Below are 21,333 nucleotides of genomic sequence, written 5' to 3'. Positions count from 1 at the left end.
TATGCAGATAGACTATATCACTGTATACTGTACAAGCAGTAAGACAGCAGTGATTGGGAGAGGAGTCATAGTATGCAGATAGACTATATCACTGTATACTGTACGAGCAGTAAGACAGCAGTGATTGGGAGAGGAGTCATAGTATGCAGATAGACTTAATCACTGTATACTGTACAAGCAGTAAGACAAGTCAGCAGTGATTGGGAGAGGAGTCATAGTATGCAGATAGACTATATCACTGTATACTGTACAAGCAGTAAGACCGCAGTGATTGGGAGAGGAGACATAGTATGCAGATAGACTATATCACTGTATACTGTACAAGCAGTAAGACAGCAGTGATTGGGAGAGGAGTCATAGTATGCAGATAGACTATATCACTGTATACTGTACAAGCAGTAAGACAGCAGTGATTGGGAGAGGAGTCATAGTATGCAGATAGACTATATCACTGTATACTGTACAAGCAGTAAGTCAGCAGTGATTGGGAGAGGAGTCATAGTATGCAGATAGACTATATCACTGTATACTGTACATGCAGTAAGTCAGCAGTGATTGGGAGAGGAGTCATAGTATGCAGATAGACTATATCACTGTATACTGTACAAGCAGTAAGACAGCAGTGATTGGGAGAGGAGTCATAGTATGCAGATAGACTATATCACTGTATACTGTACAAGCAGTAAGACAGCAGTGATTGGGAGAGGAGTCATAGTATGCAGATAGACTATATCACTGTATACTGTACAAGCAGTAAGACAGCAGTGATTGGGAGAGGAGTCATAGTATGCAGATAGACTATATCACTGTATACTGTACAAGCAGTAAGTCAGCAGTGATTGGGAGAGGAGTCATAGTATGCAGATAGACTATATCACTGTATACTGTACATGCAGTAAGTCAGCAGTGATTGGGAGAGGAGTCATAGTATGCAGATAGACTATATCACTGTATACTGTACAAGCAGTAAGACAGCAGTGATTGGGAGAGGAGTCATAGTATGCAGATAGACTATATCACTGTATACTGTACAAGCAGTAAGTCAGCAGTGATTGGGAGAGGAGTCATAGTATGCAGATAGACTATATCACTGTATACTGTACAAGCAGTAAGACAGCAGTGATTGGGAGAGGAGTCATAGTATGCAGATAGACTATATCACTGTATACTGTACATGCAGTAAGAGAGCAGTGATTGGGACTGAGAGGAGTCATAGTATGCAGATAGACTATATCACTGTATACTGTACAAGCAGTAAGTCAGCAGTGATTGGGAGAGGAGTCATAGTATGCAGATAGACTATATCACTGTATACTGTACAAGCAGTAAGTCAGCAGTGATTGGGAGAGGAGTCATAGTATGCAGATAGACTATATCACTGTATACTGTACAAGCAGTAAGTCAGCAGTGATTGGGAGAGGAGTCATAGTATGCAGATAGACTATATCACTGTATACTGTACGAGCAGTAAGTCAGCAGTGATTGGGAGAGGAGTCATAGTATGCAGATAGACTATATCACTGTATACTGTACAAGCAGTAAGACAGCAGTGATTGGGAGAGGAGTCATAGTATGCAGATAGACTATATCACTGTATACTGTACATGCAGTAAGTCAGCAGTGATTGGGAGAGGAGTCATAGTATGCAGATAGACTATATCACTGTATACTGTACATGCAGTAAGACAGCAGTGATTGGGAGAGGAGTCATAGTATGCAGATAGACTATATCACTGTATACTGTACAAGCAGTAAGTCAGCAGTGATTGGGAGAGGAGTCATAGTATGCAGATAGACTATATCACTGTATACTGTACAAGCAGTAAGTCAGCAGTGATTGGGAGAGGAGTCATAGTATGCAGATAGACTATATCACTGTATACTGTACATGCAGTAAGACAGCAGTGATTGGGAGAGGAGTCATAGTATGCAGATAGACTATATCACTGTATACTGTACATGCAGTAAGACAGCAGTGATTGGGAGAGGAGTCATAGTATGCAGATAGACTATATCACTGTATACTGTACAAGCAGTAAGTCAGCAGTGATTGGGAGAGGAGTCATAGTATGCAGATAGACTATATCACTGTATACTGTACAAGCAGTAAGTCAGCAGTGATTGGGAGAGGAGTCATAGTATGCAGATAGACTATATCACTGTATACTGTACGAGCAGTAAGTCAGCAGTGATTGGGAGAGGAGTCATAGTATGCAGATAGACTATATCACTGTATACTGTACGAGCAGTAAGACAGCAGTGATTGGGAGAGGAGTCATAGTATGCAGATAGACTATATCACTGTATACTGTACGAGCAGTAAGTCAGCAGTGATTGGGAGAGGAGTCATAGTATGCAGATAGACTATATCACTGTATACTGTACGAGCAGTAAGACAGCAGTGATTGGGAGAGGAGTCATAGTATGCAGATAGACTATATCACTGTATACTGTACAAGCAGTAAGACAGCAGTGATTGGGAGAGGAGTCATAGTATGCAGATTGACTATATCACTGTATACTGTACAAGCAGTAAGACAGCAGTGATTGGGAGAGGAGTCATAGTATGCAGATAGACTATATCACTGTATACTGTACAAGCAGTAAGACAGCAGTGATTGGGAGAGGAGTCATAGTATGCAGATAGACTATATCACTGTATACTGTACAAGCAGTAAGTCAGCAGTGATTGGGAGAGGAGTCATAGTATGCAGATAGACTATATCACTGTATACTGTACAAGCCGTAAGACAGCAGTGATTGGGAGAGGAGTCATAGTATGCAGATAGACTATATCACTGTATACTGTACAAGCAGTAAGACAGCAGTGATTGGGAGAGGAGTCATAGTATGCAGATAGACTATATCACTGTATACTGTACAAGCAGTAAGACAAGTCAGCAGTGATTGGGAGAGGAGTCGCCTGGTTCAGTCTACACATGAAGCACGATCCAGGTTGGTAACGAGGGTCTGCTTCAGCGTTACAGCAGATACTGTATGTGGTGACTACGCAGCAGCAACTTGTGTCATTACTGTGTATATATAAGCAAGTAAATGAGTGTAATCCATGATCCCACCAGAATATAATAGGACAATCACCAGGATATAGTCCGCGCCAGCGCTGGTTACCACTAACACATGGAGACAGTTCTTGGGTTTACTGTGGTACCTCTGCAAAAGCAGCAACTTTGTATAAGGCAGTATTTTCATTAGTAAGTGGCAGCCATTGACTGCGCTTCTAGAACTACAGTACAAGCACCTATGTCTGGCAAAATATCTAAGACCTCCTGGAACTTGTAGTTTCACAAAACACAGACATAGAAGTGGAAAAACCCTGTTTTCCACTTTTTTCTTCATAAATGTTCTACAGCTATATCTCTTCTTCTAAAGTATAAAATAAAAGACAAATAAATGTGTGGCTTCCGATTGGCAGGACTCTGGCGTGTGTGGAGGGGGAGTGGGGGGTATTGCGCTCAGATTGGCTGTTCACATATTGACTCCTTGACATCAGAAATGGGCTTACTGCCCTTGAGATCTGTGCCCCAAGATGGTTGCTGAGTAGGGCAGAGCTGTAATTAAAGTGCAAGAGAAGAGGGCGTGGAATGTGTATCTGCGCAGGATCGGTCACTTAATGTCTGCAGAAAACGCAATCATTGGGAAAGCCTGGTAAAAAAACCTGTTGTTTATCTTTTTCTTTTTTTCAGAATACAAACCAATTACTTGTCTTTGCAAAGAATAAATCAGGAGCTAGAGGAGAAGTTGCACAGAATGGTGAGTTTTTAAGTCTTTAAATATCATTTAACAGCCACATGCAATTGTGGGATATTCTTCTGAGGAAAGTGCATTGCATACTTATGTACTCAGGAACGTTTGTTCAGACCGTGCCATAGTCAGCTGTTGACACAAGAGGGACGGAACATGAAAAAATAGGCTACCCTGGCAAAGATGTTTCACAAATCAGCCTGTGTCCTAGACAGAGCCGGATTAAGGAGGTGTAGTGGGAGCACACGGGACACTGTACCCTGGGCCCCCCTCTATCAGGGGGTCCACCTGGCCTGAGCACACTGATATCACCAGCTCTCCTTGTGCAACAGCGGAAGGATGAACCAGGCTGAAAGACAGACAGTGTGTAGTGGAAGCAGAGACACAGGAGTATCGTGAGCTGCCCACGGATCTTCCTGACCAGAGGAGAAATAGGAGAGGGCTGTAAGTGTCCCAGGGATCCCAGACTATCCCCTCTTTCCCCTCTTACACAGTAGACTAGATTGATGCGTTTTTTGTCCTGTGTAACCTGTTACCTGATGAGAGCATTCAGGGCTGGAGAGAAAGACATACATAGCGAGTCCTCCTGAGTCCTGTCCCAGTGTGTAAGTAGCACAGAGGCTGCTGATATTCTTGCATGTGACAAGATAGATGATACGGTAGATTTTATTTTTCTATGTGTATTTTAAGGTTGTTTAAATTTTCATTGTTACACTACTAAAACAATTGTCTAATTTCACTGTTTTTGGGTCCATCATAATTTATTGTTTTGACCTCATCATATATCCCTTACATCTCCACATATGCCATTAGGCCTCCCCACTTGACCCGTAATTGCCCCTAAACCTCCCAGAAACCATCAGACCTCTGAACATGGCCTTAACGCCCCCATACTTCAGACATCCCCACATACCCCTTAAATGCAACTCAAACCTTCCCACATACCATGAGACTATACATGTCCCTTAGCCCTCACCACCTATCATCAGACCATATCCCACAGTTCACCCCATGTATCCATCATACATGCTCCTTATATGGTGTTAAACACTGTTCATCCCCACACGCATATTGTACTTTGCACTTACCGTACATTGATACTGTGTATATTTGATAATTTCCTATTATGATGCAAAATATTAATGTCCCTCTGCTGTGCAGTCCAACATTCAAACAAGGAAGCCACACCTACCGTCACCCAAAGCGCTGCCAAACATCACCGGCCGGACTCACTGGCAGCTACACATCTGGAATCACCACTGTACCATTCTGCAGTGCCCAAGTGTTGCTCGGCGAAGTCCTGGGAGTCTGGGAAGTTCTTGTGATGATGAGATTGGACAGTGCAAGGCTGGCAGGCTATGGCTGCTTATGTCATGTGATCTGGATCAGGCACCAATACGTCATCAGGGGGTGGTCTCTCCAATGCAGTCCCTCCTGCCTGCACTGCTGTGTGCAGGTGATCACAAGGTGCAGGCAGTGTAAGAAACAGATCAGTGCTAGGGTCACACTGTGTGTTCCCACTGAACTGGATGGCTAAAAAGTCAGCAACCTTCAAGGGGCGCTCCATCACCTCCCACCAGGAGCGTGCGGTGAGGTACATGGTTCAGGAGGCACTGGCTAATACCAGAGCCAGATTTAAACACAATATATAGATGGAGCCGCAGCTCCATCGCATACGAGCGCTCCCGGCGTGACTAGGCGATCCGTCCACCTAGTCACGCCGGGAGAGCACAGAGACGCTCCCATTCTAGTGAATGGGGCGTGTGTGCATCGCGGATGTGTGCGCCCCAGACACCATTAGTGTGGCTCCATCAGTATGAGCCAAAGGGGGTCATGTGCAGGGCCGTCTTAACAGCAGTGTGGGCCCCTGGGCACAACAATGCACTGGGGCCCCTACCTATTCTCCAACGGTAGCGGTTGGGCGTGCAATCAGCGCCAGCTTTGATGTCCTGCGGGCGGTAGGGGGTGTTCTATCTTCAGCTCTGCATGTAGGACCTGGAGCAGTAATTTCTGCTAATTAATCCTTTACTGCACAGATGCGGCGGAGGGAACACTAAACTGTATAAGGGGCATTAGGCTGAATGAAGGGGCCCTGGTGGTAGGGGTTTTTTAATGCGCAGGGGAGGGGTGGATAGTGGAGTGGGTTTAATATTTACCATTTTCCGGTGGGAGGGCAGCTTGCTTGACTGCAGATATCTCCAGTTCCTGGAGATAGATTTCTTACCTTTGAATGGGATAAAAACACTAAAGAGTCCCACCTTTCAGGAGGTTCTGGGGACTTGGGGATCAGAGTTCGGAGCAATCCACCAACGAAAATATAAAACTGTATACCAGTTTGGAGCTGGAGCAGGGACCAGCTGCTGGAAGACTGATATCTCTGGTTCTGGGCATAGTAGAGACAAGCTGTCAGTGTCCACCAAAAGGGGAGCGTCCCAGCTTTTGGAGTATACCTTCAGAAAAACTAAAAGTCAAACAGAATCCGAGATATTGGGCTGGGAAGAGCAATTAACAGGCTTGGATGGGGACCACTGCTTTGAAGTCGGATATCTCTGGTTCCCCTGGCCCGATTTTCAAAAATCTGGTACCCCTGGAAAGAGGGGACCCTCAGCTACCAGCCTAGGGCCCTTATAACTCTGGGGCCCTTGGGCAAGTGCCCATTGAGCCCATACAAAAAGACGGCCCTGGTCATGTGGGCATTACGCAAAGGTGCAGAGATATAAACTCCTGGAAATGTGGTGGGTTCTGATCAGAGAGATGTGCGGAAGGGAAGAGGGGGGGGGGGGGGGAGACACGCTGCCTCACCCGCCATAGAGCTTTGTTTAACTATGCAAATGATTAGAATAATACACAGAAGATATGTCTGACATACTCCTATACTTTATACTCTGCCTCACACAGTACATGGTGTAGTAAGAGTGCACGCCATTCCACACACTAGCGACCGCCCCGCCCCTTTCTGCCATAACAGGGCGACTGTGCTAGCACTTAATGCAGTGTTCCTCAAACTCCGGCTACAAGTACAAGGTGCGGGTAGGGAGGCCAATCCCGGGATTGGGATCGGCGGGATCCCGGGATTTGGGCCCAAAAATGCCGGGATTTGAATCCCGGGATTGGAGCTTCCAATCCCGGGATTCAAGGGATTACAGTGCGCATGTGCGGCAGGGTGGGTGTAAGTAATGACACTTACTATTAGGCGGGCGGCCATGGCATCCATGGACTCACTGCGGGAGCACTTCAAATGTAGCGCCGGCCGCCAGCCAATCAGAGCTGGCGGCTCGGCAGCCAATCAGGGAAGCTGCCGCAGCAGCGGCAGCCAATCAGGAGCCACTGCTGCGACCGCTTCCCTGATTGGCCGCCGGTCCGCCAGCTCTGGTTGGCTGGCGGCCGGCGCTTCATTTGAAATGCTCCCGTGTTCAGTGAGTCCATGGCTGCCGCGGCCGCCCGCCTAATAGTAAGTGTCATTACTTACACCCACCCTCCCTCTCGCGCCGCTACCAACCCTTCCGCGCCGCTACCTACATCCTCCCTCCCCCACCACTACCTACACCCACCCTTCCGCACTGCTACCTACCCCCTCCCTACCTCCCGCACCGCTACCTACACCCTCCGTACCTCCCGCACCACTACCTACACCCTCCCTACCTCCCGCACCACTACCTACACCCTCCCTACCTCCCGCACCACTACCTACACTACACCCTCCCTCCAGCGCTGCTCCCTACAACCTTCACTGGTCCCTACTGCAATCCCGGGATTGACCGTTTTTCAATCTTGTATCCCGGGATTGAAAAAACGGCCCGGGATTGGCCTCCCTAGGTGCGGGCATGGGGCAGGATAAGCCGGCAACATTCCGCCATCGGCCTGTCTGCGGTCTGCTGCTCTGAGTGAGAAAGGGTTCTAGCAATCACACTATGTTATATACAGTATAAATGTGACATTTCCAATCTGACGTTATCATGTACGTGTCAGCTCCTTGCTGTACAGTCACAGATGGATGGAAATGCCTTTGCAGCTGTGCGACAATATGCAAATGCTGCAGCCGTCGGGCAGAGCCGTCTTAACAGCAGTGTAGGCCCCTGGGCACAGCAATGCACTGGGCCCCCTACCCATCCTCCAGCGGTAGGGGTTGGGGGTGCTATCAGCGGCAGCATTGATGTCCCGCGGGCGGTAGGGGGTGTTCTATCTTCCGCTCTGCATGTAGGACCTGGAGCAGTCATTTCTGCTAATTACTCCTTTACTGCACAGATGGGGCTAAACTGTGGAAGAGGCATTGGGCTGAATGAAGGGGCCCTGGTACATGCCTTCCAGGGTGGCAGGGGGTGCTTAATATGCAGGGGAGGGGTGGATAGTGGAGTGGGCTTAATATTCATCATTTTCCGGTGGGAGAGCAGCTTGCCCGACTGCAGATATTTCAAGTTTCTGAAAATATATTTCTTAGATTTGAATGGGATCAGGGCCGAAACTAGGATTTCTGTCACCCGGGGCAAGGCAGTCATTTGGAAACCCCCCCCCCCACACACATACACACACACACACACACACACACACACACACACACATCATTACACACTATCAATACACACACACCATCACACACACACCCACACCCACTCACACACACACACACACACAAACACACACACACATCATTACACACCGTCAATACACACACACCATCACCCACACACACACACCATCAGACTAAAATTTATCAGATTATCAAATATTTTGAAAATAGGGGATACTACTGGACAATATTCCCCTATGTGTCACATGCCCCACCAGCGTGTTCAACTACATGCTCCTCTGTGTGTCCACATACATTGCACTATATCATAACACTGCATCACTGCGCTACTCCCCTATCCACTGCACTACATCACTATACTACATGCCCCTATACACTCCACTACATACGCTATATGCTACACTACATCACTACACTGCATTCCCTACACGCTGAACTAAATCACTACACTACATACCCCTATACACTCCACTACATACGCTATATGCTACACTACATCACTACACTACATCACTACACTACATTCCCTATATGCTACACTACATCACTACACTTCATTCCCTACACGCTGAACTACATCACTACACTACATCCCCTACACGCTGAACTACATCACTACACTACATTCCCCTATGCACTCCACTACATACGCTATATGCTACACTACATCACTACACTACATCACTACACTACATTCCCTATATGCTACACTACATCACTACACTGCATTCCCTACACGCTGAACTACATCACTACACTACATCCCCTACACGCTGAACTACATCACTACACTACATCCCCTATGCACTCCACTACATACGCTATATGCTACACTACATCACTACACTACATCACTACACTACATTCCCTATATGCTACACTACATCACTACACTGCATTCCCTACACGCTGAACTACATCACTACACTACATCCCCTACACGCTGAACTACATCACTACACTACATCCCCTACACGCTGAACTACATCACTACACTACATGCCCCTATACACTCCACTACATACCCTATATGCTACACTACATCACTACACTGCATTCCCTACACGCTGAACTACATCACTACACTACATCCCCTACACGCTGAACTACATCACTACACTACATCCCCTACACGCTGAACTACATCACTACACTACATGCCCCTATGCACTCCACTACATACGCTATATGCTACACTACATCACTACACTACATCCCCTACACGCTGAACTACATCACTACACTACATCCCCTACACGCTGAACTACATCACTACACTACATGCCCCTATGCACTCCACTACATACGCTATATGCTACACTACATCACTACACTGCATTCCCTACACGCTGATCTACATCACTACACTACATGCCCATATATGCTACACTACATCACTACACTACATCCTCTTATATGCTACACTACATCACTACACTACATTCCCTATATGCTACACTACATCACTACACTGCATTCCCTACACGCTGAACTACATCACTACACTACATGCCCCTACACGCTGAACTACATCACTACACTACATGCCCCTATACACTCCACTACATACCCTATATGCTACACTACATCACTACACTGCATTCCCTACACGCTGAACTACATCACTACACTACATGCCCCTATACACTCCACTACATACCCTATATGCTACACTACATCACTACACTGCATTCCCTACACGCTGAACTACATCACTACACTACATGCCCCTATGCACTCCACTACATACACTATATGCTACACTACATCACTACACTACATCCCCTTATATGCTACACTACATCACTACACTGCATTCCCTACACGCTGAACTACATCACTACACTACATGCCCCTATACACTCCACTACATACCCTTTATGCTACACTACATCACTACACTGCATTTCCTACACGCTGAACTACATCACTACACTACATGCCCCTATACACTCCACTACATACCCTATATGCTACACTACATGACTACACTGCATTCCCTACACGCTGAACTACATCACTACACTACATGCCCCTATGCACTCCACTACATACGCTATATGCTACACTACTGTCACAACTGAGGGCCTGAGCTGACGGGAGGCAGCCTCAGTTGTAGGGGCTGAGATGTACCGGAACCTGGGAGGTTGTATCAGACCCCTGGACATGTAAGTAACATGAATAATAACTGCCCGAAGGCGTGACCACGACAACTTAGATAAAAGTCAATGATGTTTATTATGACAACTCCGCATCACAGCAGCAATAAAAGAAAACGTAAAAGTCAGCAAAGAATAAATACAGTTCCTGAGTACTACAGCATGGCAGGAGCCACAGGGCACTGGTAGTGTGAGATAGTTCTTATGATCTTCTAGATGGAAAGTCCTTACCAGGCCCGGCTGTAGCAATGGAGATAACCCAGGATTGTACCAGCTGGTGTTCCAGGAAGAGCTGGGTTGCTAAAGGTAAAACAGCTGCTGTGGATACTGGCTGGAACCAGACTGTTGTTAGCACGGAGTGGATACTGGCTGGAACCAGTTAAATAATAAATGAACTTTGGGAGCGATGAAATGTGAACTGAAATGTAGAACTTGAGAGCGGAGAAATAATAATTCCGGTGGAGAGTGGTAAAGTGTAGAAAGGACACCGGCCCTTTAAGGGAAGCTGTACTCTGCTGGAAGCCGAGGCTGGAAGCAGGTAGTGTTGTAGCTGGAAACAGATGAATCCACAATGGATTGGAGAGTCAGGCTACACCGCAGGTGGAATGCTGGTGCGGGTCTCTATGGTGGAAGTCTTGAGACAGGAGCTGGAACCTGGAAGACAATCATAGAAGAGAGACAAACAGGAACTAGGTTTGACAACCAAAGCACTGACGTCTTCCTTGCTCAGGTACAGCTTACTTATACCTGCAGCAAGGAAGGGGTTGGCTAGGCAATTATGCAAATCAACAACACAGACAGCAGATTGGGGGAAATGATCAGATGACAGAATCCAAGATGGCTGCGCCCATGCAGACACTTGGAGGGAAGTTTGGTTGGTAATCCATGTGGTCTGGGAAACAGTAATGGCGGCGCCGGCCACCGGAGACAGGAGACGCCAGGCTGATAGATGCACATTTAACCACGCGGGCACAGCGGAGGCCGCGGCTGATGAAAAGACCACTCTGCATGTGGAAACTCAGGAACAGCGGAATCCGGTCCTGGAACGCTGAGCCCGCCTTAGGAGGCATCTGAAGGGTAAGTAATGGCGTCCAGATACCCGGATCGTGACAGCACCCCCCCCTTTAGGAGTGGCCCCAGGACACTTCTTAGGCTTTAAAGGAAACTTTGCGTGGAAATTTCGGACCAAGGCAGGAGCATGGACGTCAGAGGCATTGGTCCAAGAGCGTTCTTCAGGACCATAGCCCTTCCAGTCAATGAGATACTGAAGTTGACCGTAACGGTGACGTGAGTCCAGGATCTTGGCCACTTCATACTCAACGCCTCGTTGAGTTTGGACTTTCGGAGTTGGTGGAAGTGAGGAATGAAACCGATTCAAGATTAGCGGTTTCAACAGGGAAACATGGAATGTCCTGGGTATTTTTAAGAAGGGAGGTAACTGGAGTCTGTAAGCAACAGGATTGATGACTTGATCAATTTTAAAAGGACCGATGTAGCGAGGTGCAAACTTCATACTGGGAACTCTTAACCTCAAATTCTTCGTGGATAACCATACCCGATCACCCACCTTGAGAGCAGGAACTGCTCGACGCTTCTTATCCGCAAACTTCTTGTACCTGAACGATGCCTTGAGCAGAGCTGATCGTACGCTCTTCCAGATATTGGCAAACTGATGCAAGGTGATATCCACTGCGGGAACAGAAGTTGCTGGAAGCGGTTGGAACTCAGGGACTTTAGGGTGGAATCCAAAGTTGGTGAAGAATGGTGTTGAGGAAGATGAAGAATGATACTGGTTGTTATGACAGAACTCGGCCCAGGGAAGTAATTGAACCCAGTCATCTTGAGAGGAGGACACATAGATGCGGAGGAAGGCCTCCAAGTCCTGATTTACCCTCTCAGTTTGACCATTGGTCTGAGGATGGTAAGCCGTGGAAAACTTTAACTTGACTTGGAGGACTTGACATAAACTTCGCCAGAATTTGGCTGTGAATTGAACTCCTCGATCTGAGATAATTTCTTCTGGAAGACCGTGGAGTCGGAAGATCTCTTGTATGAATACTTGAGCCAACTTGGAAGCTGACGGAAGACCGGTGAGAGGAATGAAGTGTGCCATCTTGGTGAACCGGTCAACTACCACCCAGATGGTATTGAACTTGTTGCACATGGGCAAATCTGTAATAAAATCCATCGACAAATGGGTCCATGGTCGACGGGGAACAGATAGTGGAACCAGTTGCCCCGCAGGCGACTGGCGGGATACTTTATGTTGAGCACACTTTGGGCAAGATGCAATAAACTCCAAAACGTCCTTTTTCAGAGTTGGCCACCAATAGGACCTAGAGATAAACTCCAGGGTTTTTTGGATACCTGTATGTCCGGCAAAACGGGAAGCATGGGCCCAATGCATGAGCTTCTTCCTTAGTGTCGGCTTCACAAAACTTTTCCCTGATGGGGGCGTAGAGTCCATCCCTACCGTGGAGAATGCCAACGGATTTATAATAGGATGCTTGTCTGAAGACTCTGACTCATTTTCTTGCTCCCATGAGCGGGAAAGGGCATCGGCCTTGCGATTCTGAGAGCCCGGACAGAACTGGAGTTTAAAGTCGAACCTGGAAAAGAAAAGTGCCCATCTGGCCTGACGAGGGTTGAGACATTGTGCGCCTTTTAGATATAGAAGGTTCTTGTGGTCTGTAAGGATGGTGATTGAATGAGAAGCTCCCTCCAACAGATATCTCCACTCCTCTAGAGCGAGCTTGATGGCTAGCAACTCCTGGTCGCCAATGGCATAGTTGCGCTCCGCTGGGGAGAACTTCCGTGAGAAGAAACTGCAAGGATGTAAATGACCATCTTTAGCCCTCTGAGATAACACCGCTCCTACTCCAACGGAGGAGGCATCCACCTCTAAGATGAAAGGAGAGTCGATGTCAGGCTGTTTCAGGACAGGTGCAGAGATGAACCTCTGTTTTAAAAGATGAAAAGCTTGCATGGCTTCTTCAGACCACTTGGACGGGTTAGCACCCTTCTTGGTGAAAGCAGTAATAGGCGCCACAATGGTGGAAAAGTCTCGTATAAACTTTCGGTAATAATTGGCGAACCCTAAGAACCTCTGGACCCCTTTGAGGGTTAAGGGTACCGGCCAATTCTGGATTGCTTGTAGTTTCTCAGGATCCATCTCTAGTCCGGAACCGGACACAATGTACCCTAGAAACGGAATGGACTTGACTTCAAAGACGCATTTCTCTAATTTGCAGTAGAGATGATTGACACGGAGACGGGACAGAACCTCCTTTACCCAGAAACGATGTTCCTCTAAATCGTTGGCAAAAATGAGGATATCATCTAGATAGACCACGACATGACGGTATAGAATGTCTCTGAAGATCTCATTGACGAAATGCTGGAAGACAGCTGGAGCATTGCTCAATCCGAAGGGCATGACGAGGTACTCATAATGTCCGTCACGGGTGTTAAATGCGGTCTTCCACTCGTCACCCTCACGGATCCGGATGAGATTGTATGCACCTCTCAGGTCCAGCTTTGTAAAGATGGTAGCTCCGCTAACTCTGTCAAAGAGCTCAGTAATCAGGGGTAAAGGATAGCGGTTCTTGATGGTAATGTCGTTCAAACCTCTGTAGTCGATGCACGGCCGCAGACCACCATCTTTCTTCTTTACAAAAAAGAAGCCTGCGCCGGCTGGAGAAGAAGAAGGTCGAATGAACCCCTTTGCTAGGTTCTCTTTAATGTATTCCTCCATAGAATGTGTCTCGGGGAGAGACAACGGATAAGTTCGGCCTCGAGGTGGAACCTTCCCTGGAACGAGATCAATCGGGCAGTCCCATTCTCTATGAGGAGGAAGGATATCGGCAGAAGCTTTACTGAACACATCCGTGAAATCTTGATATGGAGGAGGTGGAACATCAGACGACCTGGGGGAGGAAGAACAGACAGGCAACACTTTAAACAAACATGTCTTAGTACAGGAGGAACCCCATGCCAGGATTTGCGTAGTCGTCCAATCAATTGTAGGATTGTGAAGACGGAGCCATGGAAGGCCCAGGACCACAGGATGTGTGGCTCTTGGAATCACTAAAAATGAAATAAGTTCGGAATGAAGAACTCCCACTCTCAGACGAACTGGTAGAGTCCTTAGAGAAATAACTGTATCAAAAATTTTACTGCCATCCACAGCAGTTAAGGAAAAGGACGAAGGAAGTCTCTCGGTGGGTAGGGACCACCGTTTAACATAGGCTTCAGTAATAAAGTTCCCAGCTGCTCCGGAATCCAGGAGGGCAATGACGTTCTGATAACGTTGAGCAACTTGAAGCGAGACTGGGAGGTTACAATCTTGAGGAGATGGAGAGGAGATCATTACTCCTAGCCGGCCCTCTCCTTGGCGAGCTAGGATTTGGAGTTTCCCGGACGTTTGGGACAGGCATTAATGGTGTGAGACGGAGCTGCACAATACAGACAGAGAAACTCGGAGAGACGTCTTCGGCGCTCAGCAGGAGTAAAACGGGAACGGCCAATTTGCATGGGTTCATCTGTAGTTGGTGACAGTTGGCGAGGAGGAGGAGTAGAAGATTTTGGAGCAGATGATCTTCCACGCTCAGTTGCTCTCTCTCTGAAACGTAAGTCAACTTTCGTACAAAGTGAGATTAGCTCATCTAACTTGGAGGGTAAGTCTCTGGTAGCTAACTCATCTTTAATACGCTCGGATAAACCATGCCAGAATGCAGCATACAGGGCCTCGTCGTTCCATGCCAGTTCGGATGCCAGGATCTGGAACTGTATAAGATATTGTCCTACAGTACGTGATTCCTGGCGTAAACGGAGAATCTCAGACGAAGCTGAAGTTACCCGGCCTGGCTCGTCGAAGATGCGCCTGAATGTTGACACAAATGCAGTGTAAGAAGATAGCAGGGTGTCGGACCTCTCCCATAACGGTGATGCCCAATCAAGGGCTGAGCCACTGAGAAGAGAAATAATGTAGGCAATTTTTGTACGGTCACTGGGAAAATTGCCAGGTTGTAGCTCAAACTGAATCTCACACTGGTTGAGAAATCCCCTGCAGAATCTTGGAGATCCGTCAAATTTTGCTGGCGTTGGAAGATGAAGACGTGGAGCAGAAATGGGTAAGGTGGGTGGGGTTATAGCTGGAGTCACTGTGGTTGACGCACCAGACGCGCCTGATCCACGGAGAGTTGTCTGAATCCCATCCAGCCGAGTAGAGAGATCCTGGAGACAGCGGATGATGTGGCCCTGTGCAGCCTCCTGATGTTCTAGTCGGGCTGCCAGTTCTTGCATCGGCCTGGCCGCTTGATCCTGGTCTCCGGCTGGATTCATTAGGTCAGTGCTTACTGTCACAACTGAGGGCCTGAGCTGACGGGAGGCAGCCTCAGTTGTAGGGGCTGAGATGTACCGGAACCTGGGAGGTTGTATCAGACCCCTGGACATGTAAGTAACATGAATAATAACTGCCCGAAGGCGTGACCACGACAACTTAGATAAAAGTCAATGATGTTTATTATGACAACTCCGCATCACAGCAGCAATAAAAGAAAACGTAAAAGTCAGCAAAGAATAAATACAGTTCCTGAGTACTACAGCATGGCAGGAGCCACAGGGCACTGGTAGTGTGAGATAGTTCTTATGATCTTCTAGATGGAAAGTCCTTACCAGGCCCGGCTGTAGCAATGGAGATAACCCAGGATTGTACCAGCTGGTGTTCCAGGAAGAGCTGGGTTGCTAAAGGTAAAACAGCTGCTGTGGATACTGGCTGGAACCAGACTGTTGTTAGCACGGAGTGGATACTGGCTGGAACCAGTTAAATAATAAATGAACTTTGGGAGCGATGAAATGTGAACTGAAATGTAGAACTTGAGAGCGGAGAAATAATAATTCCGGTGGAGAGTGGTAAAGTGTAGAAAGGACACCGGCCCTTTAAGGGAAGCTGTACTCTGCTGGAAGCTGAGGCTGGAAGCAGGTAGTGTTGTAGCTGGAAACAGATGAATCCACAATGGATTGGAGAGTCAGGCTACACCGCAGGTGGAATGCTGGTGCGGGTCTCTATGGTGGAAGTCTTGAGACAGGAGCTGGAACCTGGAAGACAATCATAGAAGAGAGACAAACAGGAACTAGGTTTGACAACCAAAGCACTGACGTCTTCCTTGCTCAGGTACAGTTTACTTATACCTGCAGCAAGGAAGGGGTTGGCTAGGCAATTATGCAAATCAACAACACAGACAGCAGATTGGGGGAAATGATCAGATGACAGAATCCAAGATGGCTGCGCCCATGCAGACACTTGGAGGGAAGTTTGGTTTGTAATCCATGTGGTCTGGGAAACAGTAATGGCGGCGCCGGCCACCGGAGACAGGAGACGCCAGGCTGATAGATGCACATTTAACCACGCGGGCACAGCGGAGGCCGCGGCTGATGAAAAGACCACTCTGCATGTGGAAACTCAGGAACAGCGGAATCCGGTCCTGGAACGCTGAGCCCGCCTTAGGAGGCATCTGAAGGGTAAGTAATGGCGTCCAGATACCCGGATCGTGACAACTACATCACTACACTACATCCCCATATATGCTACACTACATCACTACACTACATGCCCTTATATGCTACACTACATTACTACACTACATCCCCTTATATGCTACACTACATCACTACACTGCATTCCCTACACGCTGAACTACATCACTACACTACATGCCCCTATACACTCCACTACATACCCTATATGCTACACTACATCACTACACTGCATTCCCTACACGCTGAACTACATCACTACACTACATGCCCCTATGCACTCCACTACATACGCTATATGCTACACTACATCACTACACTACACCCCCTTATATGCTACACTACATCACTACACTACATGCCCTTATATGCTACACTACACCACTACACTACATCCCCTTATATGCTACACTACATCACTACACTACATTCCCTACACGCTGAACTACATCACTACACTACATGCCCCTATGCACTCCACTACATACGCTATATGCTACACTACATCACTACACTACATGCCCTTATATGCTACACTACATCACTACACTACATCCCCTTATATGCTACACTACATCACTACACTACATGCCCTTATATGCTACACTACATCACTACACTACATACCCTATATGCTACAATACATCTCTACACTACATCCCCTACATGCTGAACTACATCACTACACTACATGCCTTTATATGCTACACTACATCACTACACTACATGCCCCTATGCACTCCACTACATACCCTATATGCTACACTACATCACTACACTACATCCCCTTATATGCTACACCACATCGGTGCACTACATGCCCCTATATACTGCAATACATGACCACACTACATACCCTATATGGTACACTACATCACTACACTGCATCCCCTACACGCTGAACTACATCACTACACTACATGCCCCTATGCACTCCACTACATGCCCTGTATGCTACACTACATCACTACACTACATGCCCTTATATGCTACACTACATCACTACACTACATCCCTTATATGCTACACTACATGCCCTTATATGCTACACTACATCCCCTTATATGCTACACTACATCACTACACTACATGCCCTATATGCTACACTACATCACTACACCACATGCCCTTATATGCTACACTACATCACTACACTACATCCCCTTATATGCTACACTACATCACTACACTACATCCCCTTATAGGCTACACTACATCACTACACTACATGCCCTACATGCTACACTACATCACTACACTACATGCCCTTATATGCTACACTACATCACTACACTACATACCCTATATGCTACACTACATCACTACACTACATACCCTATATGCTACACTACATCACTACACTACATCCCCTACACGCTGAACTACATCACTACACTACATGCCCCTATGCACTCCACTACATACCCTATATGCTACACTACATCACTACACTAAATCCCCTACACGCTGAACTACATCATTACACTACATGCCCTTATATGCTACACTACATCACTACACTACATGCCCTTATATGCTACACTACATCACTACACTACATGCCCTTATATGCTACACTACATCACTACACTACATGCCCTTATATGCTACACTACATCACTGCACTACATACCCTATATGCTACACTACATCACTACACTACATACCCTATATGCTACACTACATCACTACACTACATGCCCTTATATGCTACACTACGTCACTACACTACATACCCTATATGCTACACTACATCACTACACTACATCCCCTACATGCTGAACTACATCACTACACTACATGCCCCTATGCACTCCACTACATACCCTATATGCTACACTACATCATTACACTACATCCCCTACAGCCTGAACTACATCACTACACTACATGCCCTTATATGCTACACTACATCAGTACACTACATCCCCTTATATGCTACACTACATCACTACACCACATCCCCTTATATGCTACACTACATCACTACACTACATGCCCTTATATGCTACACTACATCACTACACTACATCCCCTACACGCTGAACTACATCACTACACTACATGCCCCTATGCACTCCACTACATACCCTATATGCTACACTACATCACTACACTACATCCCCTACACGTTGAACTACATCACTACATGCCCTTATATGCTACACTACATCACTACACTACATGCCCTTATATGCTACACTACATCACTACACGACATGCCCTTATATGCTACACTACATCACTACACTACATCCCCTTATATGCTACACTACATCACTACACTACATGCTCTTATATGCTACACTACATCACTACACTACATACCCAATATGCTACACTACATCACTACACTACATGCCCTTATATGCTACACTACATCTCTACACTACATACCCAATATGCTACACTACATCACTACACTACATGCCCTATATGCTACACTACATCACTACACTACATGCCCTTATATGCTACACTACATCACTACACTACATACCCTATATGCTACACTACATCACTACACTACATACCCTATATGCTGCACTACATCACTACACTACATACCCTATATGCTACACTACATCACTACACTACATCCCCTACACGCTGAACTACATCACTACACTACATGCCCCTATGCACTCCACTACATACCCTATATGCTACACTACATCACTACACTAAATCCCCTACACGCTGAACTACATAACTACACTACATGCCCTTATATGCTACACTACATCACTACACTACATGCCCTTATATGCTACACTACATCACTACACTACATGCCTTTATATGCTACACTACATCACTACACTACATGCCCTTATATGCTACACTACATCACTACACTACATCCCCTTATATGCTACACTACGTCACTACACTACATACCCTATATGCTACACTACATCACTACATTACATGCCCTTATATGCTACACTACATCACTACACTACATACCCTATATGCTACACTACATCACTACACTACATGCCCTTATATGCTACACTACGTCACTACACTACATACCCTATATGCTACACTACATTACTACACTACATCCCCTACACGCTGAACTACATCACTACACTACATGCCCCTATGCACTCCACTACATACCCTATATGCTACACTACATCCCTGCACTGCATTCCCTACACGCTGAACTACATCACACTACATGCCCCTATGCATTCCACTACATACCCTATATGCTACACTACAACACTACACTACATCCCCTTATATGCTACACTACATCATTACACTACATGCCCTTATATGCTACACTACATCACTACACTACATCCCCTTATATGCTACACTACATCACTACACTACATCCTCTTATATGCTACACTACATTACTACACTACATGCCCTTATATGCTATACTACATCACTACACTACATGCCCTTATATGCTACACTACATCAATACACTACATACCCTTATATGCTACACTACATCACTACACTACATGCCCTTATATGCTACATTACATCACTACACTACATACCCTATATGCTACACTACATCACTACACTACATCCCCTACACGCTGAACTACATCACTACACTACATGCCCTTATATGCTACACTACATCACTACACTACATGCCCTTATATGCTACACTACATCACTACACTACATCCCATTACATGCTACACTACATCACTACATGCTCTATATGCTACACTACATCACTACACTACATGCCCTTATATGCTACACTACATCACTACACTACATGCCCTTATATGCTACACTACATCACTACACTACATGCCCTTATATGCTACACTACATCACTACACTACATACCCTATATGCTACACTACATCACTACACTACATCCCCTACACGCTGAACTACATCACTACACTACATGCCCTTATATGCTACACTACATCACTACACTACATCCCCTTATATGCTACACTACATCACTACACTACATCCCCTTATATGCTACACTACATCACTACACTACATGCCCTTATATGCTACACTACATCACTACACTACATGCCCTTATATGCTACACTACATCACTACACTACATACCCTATATGCTACACTACATCACTACACTACATCCCCTACACGCTGAACTACATCACTACACTACATGCCCTTATATGCTACACTACATCACTACACTACATCCCGTTATATGCTACACTACATCACTACACTACATGCCCTTATATGCTACACTACATCACTACACTACATCCCCTTATATGCTACACTACATCACTACACTACATGCCCTTATATGCTACACTACATCACTACACTACATACCCTATATGCTACACTACATCACTA

General features: G+C 46.2%; 1 protein-coding gene across 5 annotated transcripts in view; it reads left to right on the top strand.

Annotated features, from left to right (window-relative positions):
* Positions 1-21,333, top strand: part of BEGAIN (brain enriched guanylate kinase associated) — a 256,003-nt gene that overhangs the window by 126,170 nt on the left and 108,500 nt on the right. For all 5 annotated transcript variants that reach the window (XM_063948638.1, XM_063948637.1, XM_063948639.1 and 2 more), the window contains one exon: positions 3,705-3,771. In XM_063948638.1, coding sequence (XP_063804708.1) covers positions 3,705-3,771 — 67 coding nt within the window. The remainder of the gene's footprint in view (positions 1-3,704; positions 3,772-21,333) is intronic.

The sequence above is a fragment of the Pseudophryne corroboree genome, chromosome 12 (assembly GCF_028390025.1).
Source record: "Pseudophryne corroboree isolate aPseCor3 chromosome 12, aPseCor3.hap2, whole genome shotgun sequence".
Taxonomy (NCBI): Eukaryota; Metazoa; Chordata; class Amphibia; order Anura; family Myobatrachidae; genus Pseudophryne; species Pseudophryne corroboree.
Note: the sequence above shows the minus strand (reverse complement) of the source record. Positions and strands in the feature narration are given on the sequence as shown.